The following is a 14,180-nucleotide window of genomic DNA, read 5'->3' on the forward strand; positions in this document are numbered from 1 at the left end:
AAAAAAATTTAAAAAAAAAAACAAAATGCTGTTTGGCATTTCCTTTGACAGTCCCTGGGGTGGGTCATTAGCTCATCCCTCGCTCCTGACAGTCTTTGTGTATCTGTCCTGTGCCAGTCTTTGTGTATCTGCACTCTCGTTTCACTGGACCCTGCCGTGCCGAGCAGCTGAATATCCAGGATAAAGGCTGCCCGGCCTGGTTAAGCCACATCGTTGTCCCGGCCAGATCTCAGGGCGTGTTCCAACCCAACCAAAGGCAGTGAACTGCTATGTATTTGGTACATGCGAAACTAGCTAAGGACTTGGCTTTGGTCTTGTGGCAATAAATGTCTTCTCCGTAAACTTAAGTCGTTAGTGGTGAACGCAGGCTGCTAACTATAGCTTCTATCTCTCCAAAGCTTATTTTTATAGATACTAGTTAACCGTGAGAACGTGCCCAAGAGGGAGCCAGTAAAATAGTCCTCCCCTCTTAACATCTGGGGAAACTGAGGCCACCGAGGGGGAGTGGTTTGTCTGGAGTTGCTCTGTTCAAAACGAGCAAAGGTCCCAGTCTGAAGTTCCAAGTTTAGTGTTTTAGCTCTTGAAATAAAACACCAGGGGTGCCTGTGTGGCTCAGTCAATTAAACGTCTGAGTTTGGCTCAGGTCATGATCTCACGGTTCGTGGGTTTGAGCCCCGGGTCAAGCTCTGTGCTGACAGCTCGGAGCCTGGAGCCTGCTTCCGATTCTGTGTCTCCCTCTCTCCCTGCCCCTGCCCCACTCATGCCCTGTCTCTCTTGCTCTCGGAAAATGTTAAAAAAAAGAAAAGAAAAGAAATAAAACACCAGACTAAGGAACTAAGAAGAACTGTAATTATTCCTCTAATTCAAGTGTGGCAGAAACATTTTGAGGCGGTGGCAAAATAAAGTATATTCTTGAGCACTTAAAAATAATGGCTGCAAATTTGCATGGGACCATGTGCTGCTGGGACAGATACTTGTTTAAATGTGAATTCTGTTGTCAGCGCCCACAGAACCGCCTGGGCCGGGCAGGCCGGGAACCACGCTCTTCTGGGGCCGACCAGTGACAGGTCTGTCCCTGTGGTACCCCTCCCAAACTTGGCTCTGGTGACCGTGCTGGAGGTTTCTGCAGAGCTGGGCCTCCCCAAGGAGGTCTCACAGAGGCCTCAGACGGAGAAAGACTGGCTGACTGCAGCTCTGTTAAGACGTGGGCAAGCAAGTGACAAAGTCTTGGCCAAGGCCAACAGGGCAGGATGGGGAAAGATGGTTATTCCAAATTTCCTAGAAGAAAGGATTTTTTTTTTTTTTACGGTCTCTTGTTTTTCTAAACTACGAAGTTATTTTATTTGTATTGTTTGGTGGGATGGGGGCAACTGGGGGGCAGAGGCCCAGGTAGAGCCTTGCTTCCCTCGTTTGCCCACATTTTAAGGTTACACAATTGTGCTCTACGTACGTTATAAGTACATATGATTTATACGTATGTAATTGTGGTAAAATATACACGCCGTAAAATGTACTGTTTTAACCGTTTTTAGCTGAACAGGTCAGTGCTGTTAAGTATATTTACACTACTGTGCAACCATCACCATTCCTTGAACTTTTTCATTTTTCCTAACAAAACCTGTACCCATGAAACACTAACTCCCCATTCCGCCTCCCCCTCCAGCCCCTGGTCACCTCTATCCCACTTTCTATCTTCCCGAAGAAGTATTTTCAACACGCGTAAACCATGAAGGAGTATCTGACGTAGGTTTCAAAGAGTTTGCTGACATAGGAAAGAAGGATTAAAACAGTTTGGGGGACTCAACGGCCGTGGGTGGATTCGGGGGGGTTTCTTTCTAGCATTTGCCAAATGTAATCACCCGAGCTTCTAAACCCTCCTGAGCAGGAGTTGTGACCTCAGGACCCTAGACAATCAGAGTGGGGTGGCCCAGTCCTCCCGGGGTTCGGCTTTGGGACAGGGGGGGCCCTTGGAGACAGCCCGTCTGTGGAGGACACAGGCTCGGCGGGGGTGCTGGCTCGCAGCGGACCCCAGCCACCCTCTTTCCTTCCAGACACGGGCAGGGTGATCAGGTCCCCGAGGACGTCAGAACCTGGGCAGGCACGGTTAGCTGAGCCTAGCTCCCGGTGAGGGCCGATGAGAGCCTGTAGCTCATGGCCGCTGGCTCTCCCAGAGCACAGCGGACAGGGATCCGGACGGCTCGGTTTGTGGGATCCTCTTGTGTGGACCTGAACACGCTGTGTTGTTCCTATCTGGTTACCGGGCCTTATGAGCTTCACTTTACGGACCAAAAATAAGGCACGGGGGGTTAAACAGCTTGCGCGGGTCATGCAGGGAGCCAGCTGTGGACCCGCTCTCGGGGCTGGTGCTGGTGCCAGTGTCCAGGGGCCCCTGTGGGGAGCGGGCTTAGTTAGCACTGACCGGCGATGATCAGCGAAGCCCTCTGCGTGGGTTTCTTCCCAGACTTGATGCGGTTCTCGTTGATGGCATTCTCGATCTCCTGCAGCTTCCTCAGTGCGTTCAGATAAGAGGTTTTCCTTTGTTTCTTCAGTTTTTTGCTGACGTTGGGGTCACTGGCGAGGCGGCGGGCGGCCTCTGTAATCTGGGATTGAATGGCAAATTCCCGTTCCAGGCGTTCCAGCTCGGCCTCCTGTGGGAGGGAGACACGGGCTTACACTCAGTGGGACGCGGGGCAGGGGGACCCCGCCTCCCCACCCCTGCCCCAGGGCCAGCGAGCCCTACTCTTTGGGAGACACGGATCCCAGGAAATCAGCAAGGCCCGGGGCCTAGCCCCAACCTCGCCTGACCCTGCAATGGCCCTTCTCCTAAAACCTCTGGCAGCTAGTGCCCGGGGCACCCCCACTTTCGAGACTCTTGGCTCCCGTTACATTTAGGAGACAAGTGTCGGTCTCTCCACTGGTGGCATCATTGAGAAGCAGATTCCCCTGCCGCAGGCGGGGGGGCCACCTGCCTTGGTTACCACCATCCCCACTGCAAGGTTCGCGGACACCAAGCCCTCGTGGAAATTCGGAGCCTGTGTGGTTGGTGCTTCTCACCATCCCGGGCAGGGGGTACAGTGGGTTCACCAACAGGAGCTCACACGTGTGTGACTCCCCATCCTCCCACTCGTGCCCTCTGTCTCTCGTATTTTGAGCTCTCTGTGCTGGGACGTACCCCGCTCACCGGGATCTCTCTTGGAAGCCCTTCGTGCCAGCTCCGGCCGTGCCCACACCTGCTTGTTCTCAGCAGCTCTGGGCTGGGAGGCGCGGACAGGGGGGCGCAGCAGCCCTGCTTCGGGGCGCTCTCCTTCCTCCCCTGGGGCACCTCCCTCCGGCCTACCGGCTGTGGCTGCCAGAAAACAGCCTGGCGGACGCAGCGGCTGAACGGGGATGGCGTGCTCCCCGCCGCCTCTCCGCTGCTCGGCAGAGGGGTGTTCAAGTACCTGCCCGCGAGGCCTGGGGAGGCCACACGTGCATCCTGCCCCAGGCGATCCGCAGCCTTGCAAAAACGTGACAGGAAGCGACCTAATCACGTGGGAACCCATCACCACGTCTGTCGGGATGGACAGATCTCTCCAGCTCAGGGCCGGATAAAAAGGGCTCGCCTGTGGGAGGCACGCACCAGGCCGACAGCCTCCCTCCAACACAGAACTCTTAGCCGGATTCATTTCCTGTTGAGGGGGGTGGGGCCCAGGAGGGAGGAGGAGGTGAAGATTACACAGAACTGTTCAGGAGATTGATAAACTCCTTCCGGTTCCTTCCAGGGCTGGCTGCGCTTTTTCCCCCGGAGGGAGAAGAATATGGAAATGCATTCCCGCCCGGGGTCTTGAAACAAACAAGTCACCGAGGACAAAGGCTGTTCTGTGCGGGTAACTCCTGCTAGCAGCTGCTCCCGGGTGGTTAGGAGAGCCCTGGCCCGAGACCCGCCCCAGTGTGGGAGCCCAGGACGCACTCTCGCCCCTTCAGCAGAGACGAGCACAGAGCCGCGGCGCTGCCTGTCCAGATGGCAGCCTGCTGTGTGAACGGGGAGCCAAGTGCGTGGCTGCCTGCTGCGTGAACAGGGAAGCCAAGTATGTTCCCAGGAGAGACAGAGGCAGGACGGAGCTGGGGGTGGGAGAGCTCTTCGCTTCCTAGAATAGCTCTGTGCATGTTCGTGCCAACTTGGGGGTCCTTCCTTTCACTGATTCTGGACTGATCTATGCAGGGACAGGTAAGAAAGACAGGGCTGCACATGAGCTTCTCAGGAAAGGACAGTCCTCTCTTCCTGGACAGTGTGAGGGAGCCACTGGTGAGAAGGCCCTCGGGGCTGCGGGAAGAACAACGGTGCACTCGCTAAGGTGGGGTCTGCTCTTGTAAGTTTAGTGCCAGGCGTCTGTCCGGCCTAAGGGCACGGCAGTTCCTCAGGCAATCCTGCCGACAGCCGGGTTTGAAAAATGCCCAACCAGGTGATCTCCTGAATCCCACCCACCCTCACCCCCGTCCTGACCCTGATAAAATCCAGGGCCCACCCAAAGCCATGCATCTCCGCTGTTTCCTCTCTGCTCAGCAACTCTTGGTCGCTGAGCACGATTAAGCAGGTGTTAAGTAGCAAGTTAAGTGTTTCTCAGGCTCAGAGATGTAAGGATTGGGAAGTTCATCTTCTGGAAGAGCAGCTTGTGATGTGGATGAAGCTTCTGATGTGTCCACCAGTCCCCCGGGGACCCGCCAGTGCCAATCTCAGACTGATCCCCTGCTGGCGGCTGCAGGGCACTTGTGTCCCCTCGGGATTCACCCTCACACTCACCCACCGCGGGTGTGATATAAGAATGTGAGCTCCCGCCAATCACTTTTTAGAGTCTGTGCATTTAAACACATACGCGGCATTCCCTCCTCCATTGGCTTTGATGCCTGTTCTTTTAAGCCCTCTGTTCAAGAGCATTTTCATCAGTAGCTTCATTCAGAATAAATCTGGGAAGGCATTTCCTGGACATGGCCTTGAGGCCTAAAGGTTCGCCTGGCCTTGAATCTCTCTTGGTCTGAGGCTGGATAGCTTATTAACCGGAGGGAGACCCAAGACCCTCCCCCCGCCCCCCTCCCCAGTCCTGACCTCTCCAGCCCCAGCCCCCCACCAACGTTTAGTGCCAAAGAGGATGAAAAAGCAAAGCTTCAGTGGGTCCCCTAAAAGCAGACGAGTGACATTAGGAGGGCCCAGCATCTTGCTGAAAGTCTGGTAGCACTTTTCGCAGCAAGGTGAAGTTAAGGCCACCGAGGGCAGACCCTGCTGTCTTTCCCCCCGACAACGGGGTGCCTGCACCCGTTTGCTTCTCTGGTGGTTTTCTTCCACATTGTGCTGGGCTCCCAGTAACAAAGGGTCGGGAGGTCCTTAAAAAGACAGGCCCACGTGTGTGCTGCTGGGATGTTCTCCCAAGCTTAACGTAGCCACTTGTGACAGGCCTATCATGTTCCACACACAACTTCCACAGAAATCAAAATGCTTACTGAGAAGTCTGCGTGGTGCCCTGTCTTCCTTACCTGTCCCTGCATAGATCAGTCCAGAATCAGTGAAAGGAACGACCCCCAAGTTGGCACGAACATGCACAGAGCTATTCTAGGAAGGAAGAGCTCTCCCACCCCCAGCTCCGTCCTGCCTCTGTCTCTCCTGGGAGCACACCTGGCTTCCCTGTGCACACAGCAGGCAGCCACGCACTTGGCTCCCCGTTCACAGAGGAGCAAGGTAACCAATCCTAGGGAGGGGAGCCCCTCACTGACTAACCAGCTAGCTTAAAAGGTGAGATACCCCGGAGCAAAAGGGAAAAGGCATCTGGCAGCAGGGGGAATGAAGGAACGGTTACAGAAAGTCTGGAAGCCCTAACACGTGGGACAAATATGGCTGACGTGGCAGAATCCAACAACATCAAGGACACACCTCTCCTTTGGGCAGGATTTTCTGTTCATCCAGTTTGAAGGCCGTCCCGATTCTTCTGCGAACGATGGGTGGTTCCTCCCCCGGGTCCAAGGGATACTCAACGGGCAGTTTGCCTGTCAACTCCTGCGTACGTGTAAGAGCAGGAGAGAGAAGAGAAATCAGAGGAAGGCACGCGCTTGAGTTCCAGGATGCACGTGTGCACACACACGCACACTTTGGTACATAGATTCCGTGCACAGATTCGAAACAGTCGCCTTTAGTGACACACCTAAGAGCTCCTGAAACGCAATTTCATGTCTCAGAAAAACTATAAGAACAGTCCTTTCTTTACAGAACCGATGTGCTTTGGGGCGCCTGGGTGGCTCAGTCGGTTGAGCATCCAACTCTTGATTTTGGCTCAGGTCACGATCCCAGCGTCATGGGCTCAAGACCAGCTTTAGGCTCTGCATTGGGATTCTCTCTCTCCCCCCCACCCCCCACCTCTGGACCTCCCTCGCTCGCACTTTCTCTAAAAAAAAAAAACCCAAAAAACAAAAAACCCCAAAACAAACCCAAACAAACCAAAACCAAAACCAAAAAATCAATAGAAACGGATTTCTAGAGTTTCAATAGAAACTGAAACTTTAATCTATGTTACTGTCAAGGGCATTAAAAAAGATCTGTTGTGTGTTCTCAGCTCTAGAAATCTAACTGTGTGAGTATGAGGACACTGAATTTAGTTGACAGATCACCACAGTGACAATGATCCTGGCTGATGCTGAGGTCTGTGGATGATTCAGGATTAGAACTAGGCTCCATTGTAGGGATGACGTCTGGGAATAAAGATCAGATTTGAGTCAGTGGCTACTCCACTGGTAGAGCCAGGGCATCAACAGCACGGGGTCACTTCCAGGGACCAGGGGAACGTGGGACGGCCACTGTGCATCTCCACTGCACAGGGTCTGCTTCCAGGCAAAGCCCAGCCCCGGGTTGCCAGGCGTCAGTCCATGTCTACAGGGCACAGAGACTCCAGGGGCCACTCTGATAAGAAGAGCTCGGCTGTCCGTCTGCACAAAGAGCTTTTGTGCAGGCAGCCCAGTACGAGTGGCCGGTGGGTGGGACAGCCCCAGACGTGGGACCCCAGGTGTTGACCCACCTTTTTTTTTTTTTTAATTTTTAAATAATGTTTCTTTTGAGAGAGGGACCACAAGCAGGGGACAGGCAGAGAGAGAGGGAGACACAGCATATGAATCAGGCCCCAGGCTCTGAGATGTTGGCACAGAGCCCGACGCGGGGCCTGGACCCACAAACCATGAGATCATGACCTGAGCCAAAGTCAGATGCTCAACCGACTGAGCCGCCCAGGCATCTGGACCCACTTTCTATAGGAGGACTGATCTGGCCTTTCCCCACTGCTATATGTGTGTGTGCATACACTGGAGTGTATGTGTGTGCACTGGGTGTGTGTGTACTGGTGTGTGTGTGTGCACTAGGCTGTGGATGTGGATGCACTGGGGTGTGTGTGCGACTAGGGTGTGTGCGTGTGTGTGTGTGTGTGTGTGTGTGAATGTATAAGCACAGGCAGCTCCCTCTCCTGGGTCTCTTTCCTTCTGTGTTCAGGCGACCAGGAAATGAACTCTTGGACTTTTAACTCCTCACTGTAAGCGTTTCACAACATAATGGCCAACTACTGAGTATGAAATGCTCTGCGATTTTCTTCCCTGTTTTCTAAAACAGGGAACGTAGTTCAAATGTCTCCAAAGTAGTTTTGTGTTTATTCTGCAACATTTTTATCTGCCTCCCTAAAAGCCTGTCTATAAATAACACAATACACTGGGGGTTTTGTATTCTTAGGACTTTCGTTTTTTTACCTCGAAACTTAGAAAAAGGAGGGGAACGTGATTTAACCTGGCCATTTTGACTTAGAACCCCAAAGTGTCTGTGGCTTTGCACCAAACTGGATTCAAAAATGAGGCTACTGATTTCCCACCATGCCCTTGAAGGCGTTTGAGTCAAGCCCTTCATTCTCCGTGACTCGTCTGATTTCACATGGAAACAGACCCGCACGGGGCAGGGGCGCTTTAACGAGCTGAGCTCTGGTGGAGGGGTCGGCCTGGTTCCTTCTTCTCTTACGTTGCTTACATCCTGCCGCACTGCACGGCATTCGGGCCGCCTGGCGCCCCAGCGGACAAACGGGGCTCCTCGAGATGGAGCTGAGGGCGTGTGGTGTGTGTGACACAGACAAAGAGTGGGGCAGTTACCGAGAAAGTTCTCCCGCCCCTTCGCTGCGGGGGCGTCGGGAGACTGGCTGAGCAAGCAGAGAAGCAATCTGTTTCCTGAGAGGTTATTTCTTCCACCCAACTTGTTTGCTGGTGTCAACACTCTAAGAAGCGGGAGCTCGGTTTCCCTTATTTTGCTTTTATTTTAAGAGAGACAGTGAGATCTTTATAATGCATGCTAACCTTGCCCTGACAGGCTTCTCCAATTTTCGGATGCTGATTCCCTGCTGGGTTTAGGGACGTTTCCTTTACTAAAAACAAAACAAGGCTTTACAAATTATTAAATGCAGACAGACACCCAAGCCCGTATTTTTTCATTGCTTTTAGCACAGTCTCTATAAAAAGGTTGCTAATGCTAAGACTATCAGGGAGCAGATCCCCTGGCCGGGCCGGCTGCTCTCCAAAGCTTTGCAGTGGATTTGTGCTCATGTGGGTCGGCTTCGAGCAGGCTCGGGTTTAAATCAAGCCAGCGCGCAATTAAGCCAAGATGAAAAGTAATGTGATCTCATTCTATAGCCCCTTGTTTCACTCTTCCTGCGACAAGGCACTGGGGCTGGGAGGGGAGGGGAGGACACTTGTCAGCTCAGGAACCTCTTTTGCTTCCCATTCCGAACTGTTTCACCAACAGAGCTCTCTGTATAAGGTTAAGCCGAGCACGGTCGCCCTCCCCAGGGTGCCCGCATCCATGTGTGTGCGTACACGCCCCCCCCCCCCCCACGCACAGTAATGAATTAAACAACCAACTTTTCTGGGGTGCCCGGGTGGCTCAGTTGGGTAAGTGTTCGACTTCGGCTCAGGTCATGATCTCACGGTTCGTGGGTTCGAGCTCCGGGTCAGGCTCTGTGCTGACAGCTCGAAGCCCGGAGCCTGCTTCGGATCCTGGGTCTCCCTCTCTCTGCCCCCTCCCCGACTCGTGCTCTCTCTCTCTCTCGAAAATAAGTAAATGTTAAACAAATACAGACAGTGGGGGGGGGAGGGGGGCGCGGGGCACAGGGCCAAAATCCCAAGGAAACTCGAGCCTGGTGTATAGAGAGAGGCTTGAGGAAGCATTGCTTTCCATACAATTTAAAAATCTCACCAGGCTAAGACTCCATTTAAAGAAAAAGTGAAAGAGGGGCGCCTGGGTGGCGCAGTCGGTTAAGCGTCCGACTTCAGCCAGGTCACGATCTCGCGGTCCGTGAGTTCGAGCCCCGCGTCGGGCTCTGGGCTGATGGCTCAGAGCCTGGAGCCTGTTTCCGATTCTGTGTCTCCCTCTCTCTCTGCCCCTCCCCCGTTCATGCTCTGTCTCTCTCTGTCCCAAAAATAAAAATAAACGTTGAAAAAAAAAAATTAAAAAAAAAAGAAAAAGTGAAAGAAACACCAGATCATGAGTTTTAAAGGGGGTCGTATATCAAGTGAAACCTTGGTTTCCTCGCTGATCTCCACCGAGGTCTCTCAATAGGGTTTCCCGAGATAAATGTGGAATATAATCAAGAGAAACACGCGCCACCACGGCCATGAACTCAGGCACAGAAATCTTAGTTCCATGGTGGCAAGCCAGTCTATCCATTGAGCGAGTATCACAGGAGGAGACGCCTTATCAACTACGGTGCACCGAGTACTTACACGGGACTGCCATTACGGTCATTTGGGTTCCAGTGGGGTCCCCTTTAGGATTCGGGCAGAGCCACTTTAATTGCTGTCCTAGTGGTTCGTTAAGGCCCACTCCTGTTCGTCACAGAGCACTGGCGGGGCTGTGAGTGTCCCCCATCTGTGGTCCAGGAGAGGTCCCGCCTCCCTCTTATGCTGTCCGTGTGATGCCCAGCTTTGCCTTTTCTAACTAGGCGAGGACAGAGGAGGACACGCACGCACAAAACGCGAACTGCTTACAGCTTCTCGAAGGCAGAGCTTTTTCAGTTCCTCCAGCCGCTGGCGGAGAGTTTCTTCCAGAGCTTCCTGCCTGGACTTCAAGGCGGCCAGCATGTCTTTCTTGGCCGACTGAGAGCTATCGGATTCCTGAGAACCTGTCAATAAACAGTGGGGTTAGTAGAGCACATCTGGACCGCGGAGAACCTCCCTGGAGCCCATACTGGGGAGGTGGGTCTCGCCCAGGAATCATGGGAGGGGGACATAAAACAGGTGTCGCTGAGTCCCAGGTGCGAGGAGCCAATTCTTGGCCCTCAGTGGAGTTTACAGCTGCCCAGAGGACTGGCAGGAAAATTTACACCCCTGAAAAAGAAGTTTCTCTTGCTTGATTATCTCAAGATATGTGGTATATACCTGTCTTAATTCACTAGCGTGTTCTGATAGCCTTTACACAGTGAAGGGGGAAGTTTAGTCCAAGCCAGGCATTTGAATACACACCTTTAATTTCCTTTCTTCCCTTTAAAAAGTTCAAAGAGGTTGGATGTTTCTCATAAAAAACTTGAAAATCGAGACATGTACAAAAGTAGTCTGTAAGTAAGTCCCCCAGAGATAACCACCGTTACGCTTTTTTTCTTTTGACCTTTTTATCTCAGTGCATAGATTTCAAGAGTAAAATTTGATTTGCATTATATATTTTTCAACGTAATACTGGATCACGAGCACCATCCCTCCTGATGAAAGTTATACGTATTTTAACCACGCAGGGTGGAAGTATCTGCGTGACGATTCAAGCAGGAGACAGCTAGATATGAACTCTTGGTGGAAGGCAAACTGTGAACCAAACTCGAAAGGAAAATAAGCTAGAATGCCAACCGGAGGAATGTAGGTTGGACCAAAAAAACACTTTCCGGGCCACAGTCTTTGCATTCTGAAGCGGGTTTCCAGCAGTGAAGCTATTCTGCATTTCTACCTTGGTGGGTTCCAACAAGGCCCACCGACGCCCTGGGAATGGAGAAGCTCGTAATTACTTTGCTTCTCATGCCCACAGAGACGGACAGGTGTTATCAGGTATGCGCACCAGGGGCTTGGATGACGATGCCATTTGCGAGAGCATCAAACAACGCCGAATACCTAGGGGTAAGTCTAGTGAAAGATGTGCGAGATCTCTACAGTGAAACTCTACCCTGCGGAGGAACGATGAAGAGGTCTACCATGGTCATGGATTGGAAGCCTGATGTAAAGATGTCAGTGCTCCAGGAATTAAACAAGACAATCTTTGCAATCCCAGTAAAAGTTCCAGCGGGATTTTCTGGGGAGAGGTGGGTAGGAATTGTATTTCCATATGCAACATTTTGGGATAATTCAGCGATCAGATGACAGATGTGAGAACAATGCAACTGAAATCGCTAGACTCAACTGTTCTCTTCCAAGGGTAAAGAAAGCATCTCAGAATCCTAAGTCTAGAAAGGTCTTTCATGCCTTTGTGTCAAAAGCTCTGCTATACTCACATCATCCCTCTAAATACACTATTCTACTTTCTTACTTAGTCTTTCAGCAAGAAACCCCATTTTTACCCCCTCGGTTACCCCTCAGTTACCATGCAGGTAGATTCCTATAACCCTAATACTCAAAAAGTCTTATGGCTGAGTACATTTTGACTCCAACTTGGGCTTTTTACTTTTCTCCCCCACCCCATCGTAGCTTGAAACAGAGACGATCTCTCACGGCAGGAATGTACCACCTTTCTGCCTCCACAGTAGCTAATAAATATGAGCTGGAACAAACACACACATAAATGTCATCAGCCATAAACTTGGATGCTATAATTAAAGTGTAGTTCAGCCTGGTAAAGAGAACTCGTACCTGTAAGCACCTAGAAGTTACAGAGCCTGCCTTCCAAATTTTCAGTAATTTTTGCAGCTCTTCCCCAGGTTTCGTCATGCTCAGCTGCAGGACTCCAAGTTCAATCGGAAACCCAAACAAAGAGCCTTGAATCTTACTAAGGCTCCCATTTCCTCATGGTTGTCAGACATTAAGCTGTTACACTCACGCAACGCATCGCTGGGACAATAGCGCAGTCTCCCCTTCTGATACGGCTCAGGTTTTCTTACCTCTGGAGGTCAATTACCCTGCGCTCGTCAGTACTCAGCTACCTCTAGGGTACACCCGCCCAAGGGAGCACAGCTCAGTCGCCCGGCATCTTAATCTGGTTCTCGTGGCGACAGTCACCAATCACAATGGAAGACACGGGGACACCTAATGGGCTTCCCTCTGCTCCATCATCTAAAGCTTAGTAACGATGTGAAGTAAAGGTTGGAAAGAAGTCAGACTTCAGATTTAAAAAAAAAAAAAAACAGGCCTAGGGCGCCTGGGTGGCTCAGTCGGTTAAGCGTCCGTCTTCGGCTCAGGTTGTGATCTCACGGTTCATGGGTTCGAGCCCCGCGTCAGGCTCTGTGCTGACAGCTCAGAGCCTGGAGCCTGCCTCGGATTCTGTGTCTCCCTCTCTCTCTCTGCCCCTCCCTGGCTCACGCTCTGTCTCTGTCTCTCAAGAATAAATAAATGTAAAAAATAAATTAAAAAAACAGGTCCGGGGAAACCTGGACCCAATTAGATTAAGGATTTCTAGCTCCAGTGAAAAATTCACTGTTTTCCCTTTCACCCCTGCCTAACCCCTCGATAGGAAATGATGATTTCTTTAGTCTGAGGATTCAGTGTGTCCAAGGATGGCAGAAATCACAGGAACGTTGGACTCTGGGAGACAAAGTACAACATGTTTGGATGATCTGGTCTCTCAGCTTTGGTGCTGAATTACAGGGCTCATTAGCGCCACTTAAATTATTATTATTTATTATAATTAGTCCAAATACCAAACCCACATAAGACAGAGTGGATGGCTCAAGAGGCCCTTATCTTTATCTGAAACCACCAACACTGGCTGGCTCTGTTTCCTGCCTTTTTTCTGAAAATTGCCTTACGAGGACTACACCAAGTAAAAGTTTTACAAAGTAACTGAGCTGGCCCTGGACTGGCCATGCAGATTTTTTTTTTTTAGCGGTAACTGGATGGTGAGTAGACAGTAAAACAGATCTGGCTTTGATGGGCTCTAAACCACGCATGAGTTGTGTGACCTTGGGCAAATGACCCGCCCTCCTTAATCTGTTGTAAAGACTAAATGAGACCACGCACATACAGCACTTATCACTGTGCCCGGAAAAGGTAAGTCCTCAAGATCTCGGGTAGATTTAACAGGAGTGAAACACACAGTAGAACTAGAAAGAAAGAGACCATTGAAACTACCTCCTCCTTCTTGCTCAAGAAAAGACCTCACTCTGCAATTCAGCATACAAAGGCAGTATTTTCAAACTGTTTCTTGAGCCCCTGAGTCTGTAAATTATGCTTCTGGAGCCACTGCACATGGGGGTGGGAACACGGTCAAGGAAATTCCGGGGTTCAGGGGCCCCACTCCAGGCTCCTTGGGCCAGGGAGTTCTGTATTTATCTGTTTTATGCATTTGAAAAGAGGCTCCCAGGGCATGTTTCTTTAAAGGAAACCCTTGGGGAAGGGTTCTGAGCCTGTGGGGCTGTTACCCGGAACCAGGCAAACATGGCCACCACAAGATGAAGTGGCCAAGTGCCCAGCGGCAAGGGTACCCAAGTAACAGTACCACAGAGGGAAGCTCAGGGGCATCAGGAGAAGGAGCCCCAGGTCTCTGTGATGCCGAGGGGCTTCTTACCCCCTCCACAGGTGCCCTTGGGCATTCCCTGTCATGGGGGACACATACGAGGGAGGCCAGCAAGAGAGCCTCGAATGGGGAGGGATTCACGGATTCACTCTTACTCTCAAGTCAGAGAATGACTCCGGAAGAAAGGAAGAAATTCAATCAGGGAAGGGCCTCGGGAGGTCAACGGGAGTCTTACAACAGAAAGGTTCATGAATAAAGGATGATTCTAGATGGAGAAATCATTGACCTGATGAAAGATACACAAGTTCTCTGTTGCTCTGATTTACCCATTGCTGGTTATCTAAACACCTATACGCCTTTGCAAATGGATCACTCTGAGGTTGCTAGTTTCGCCTTTTGGAAGCTATAAAGAAGTAAAGCTGCTATCTTTCAGAAGGGCAGTGATGGACAAGGAAGGACCTGGGTTTCCATCACGTGTCTGCTATGAAACGGT

The 14,180-nt window shown here is 51.3% G+C and overlaps 1 protein-coding gene across 12 annotated transcripts in view; it reads right to left on the reverse strand.

Annotated features, from left to right (window-relative positions):
• The window catches only part of FRMD4A (FERM domain containing 4A), a 612,832-nt gene that overhangs the window by 28,971 nt on the left and 569,681 nt on the right, over window positions 1–14,180 (reverse strand). For all 12 annotated transcript variants that reach the window (XM_045464721.1, XM_045464725.1, XM_045464723.1 and 9 more), the window contains 3 exons: window positions 10,030–10,163; window positions 5,903–6,025; window positions 2,420–2,648 (listed from right to left, as the gene is read on the reverse strand). In XM_045464721.1, the coding sequence (XP_045320677.1) occupies window positions 2,420–2,648; window positions 5,903–6,025; window positions 10,030–10,163 (486 nt within the window). The remainder of the gene's footprint in view (window positions 1–2,419; window positions 2,649–5,902; window positions 6,026–10,029; window positions 10,164–14,180) is intronic.

Source organism: Leopardus geoffroyi, chromosome B4 (assembly GCF_018350155.1).
Source record: "Leopardus geoffroyi isolate Oge1 chromosome B4, O.geoffroyi_Oge1_pat1.0, whole genome shotgun sequence".
NCBI classification, from domain to species: Eukaryota; Metazoa; Chordata; class Mammalia; order Carnivora; family Felidae; genus Leopardus; species Leopardus geoffroyi.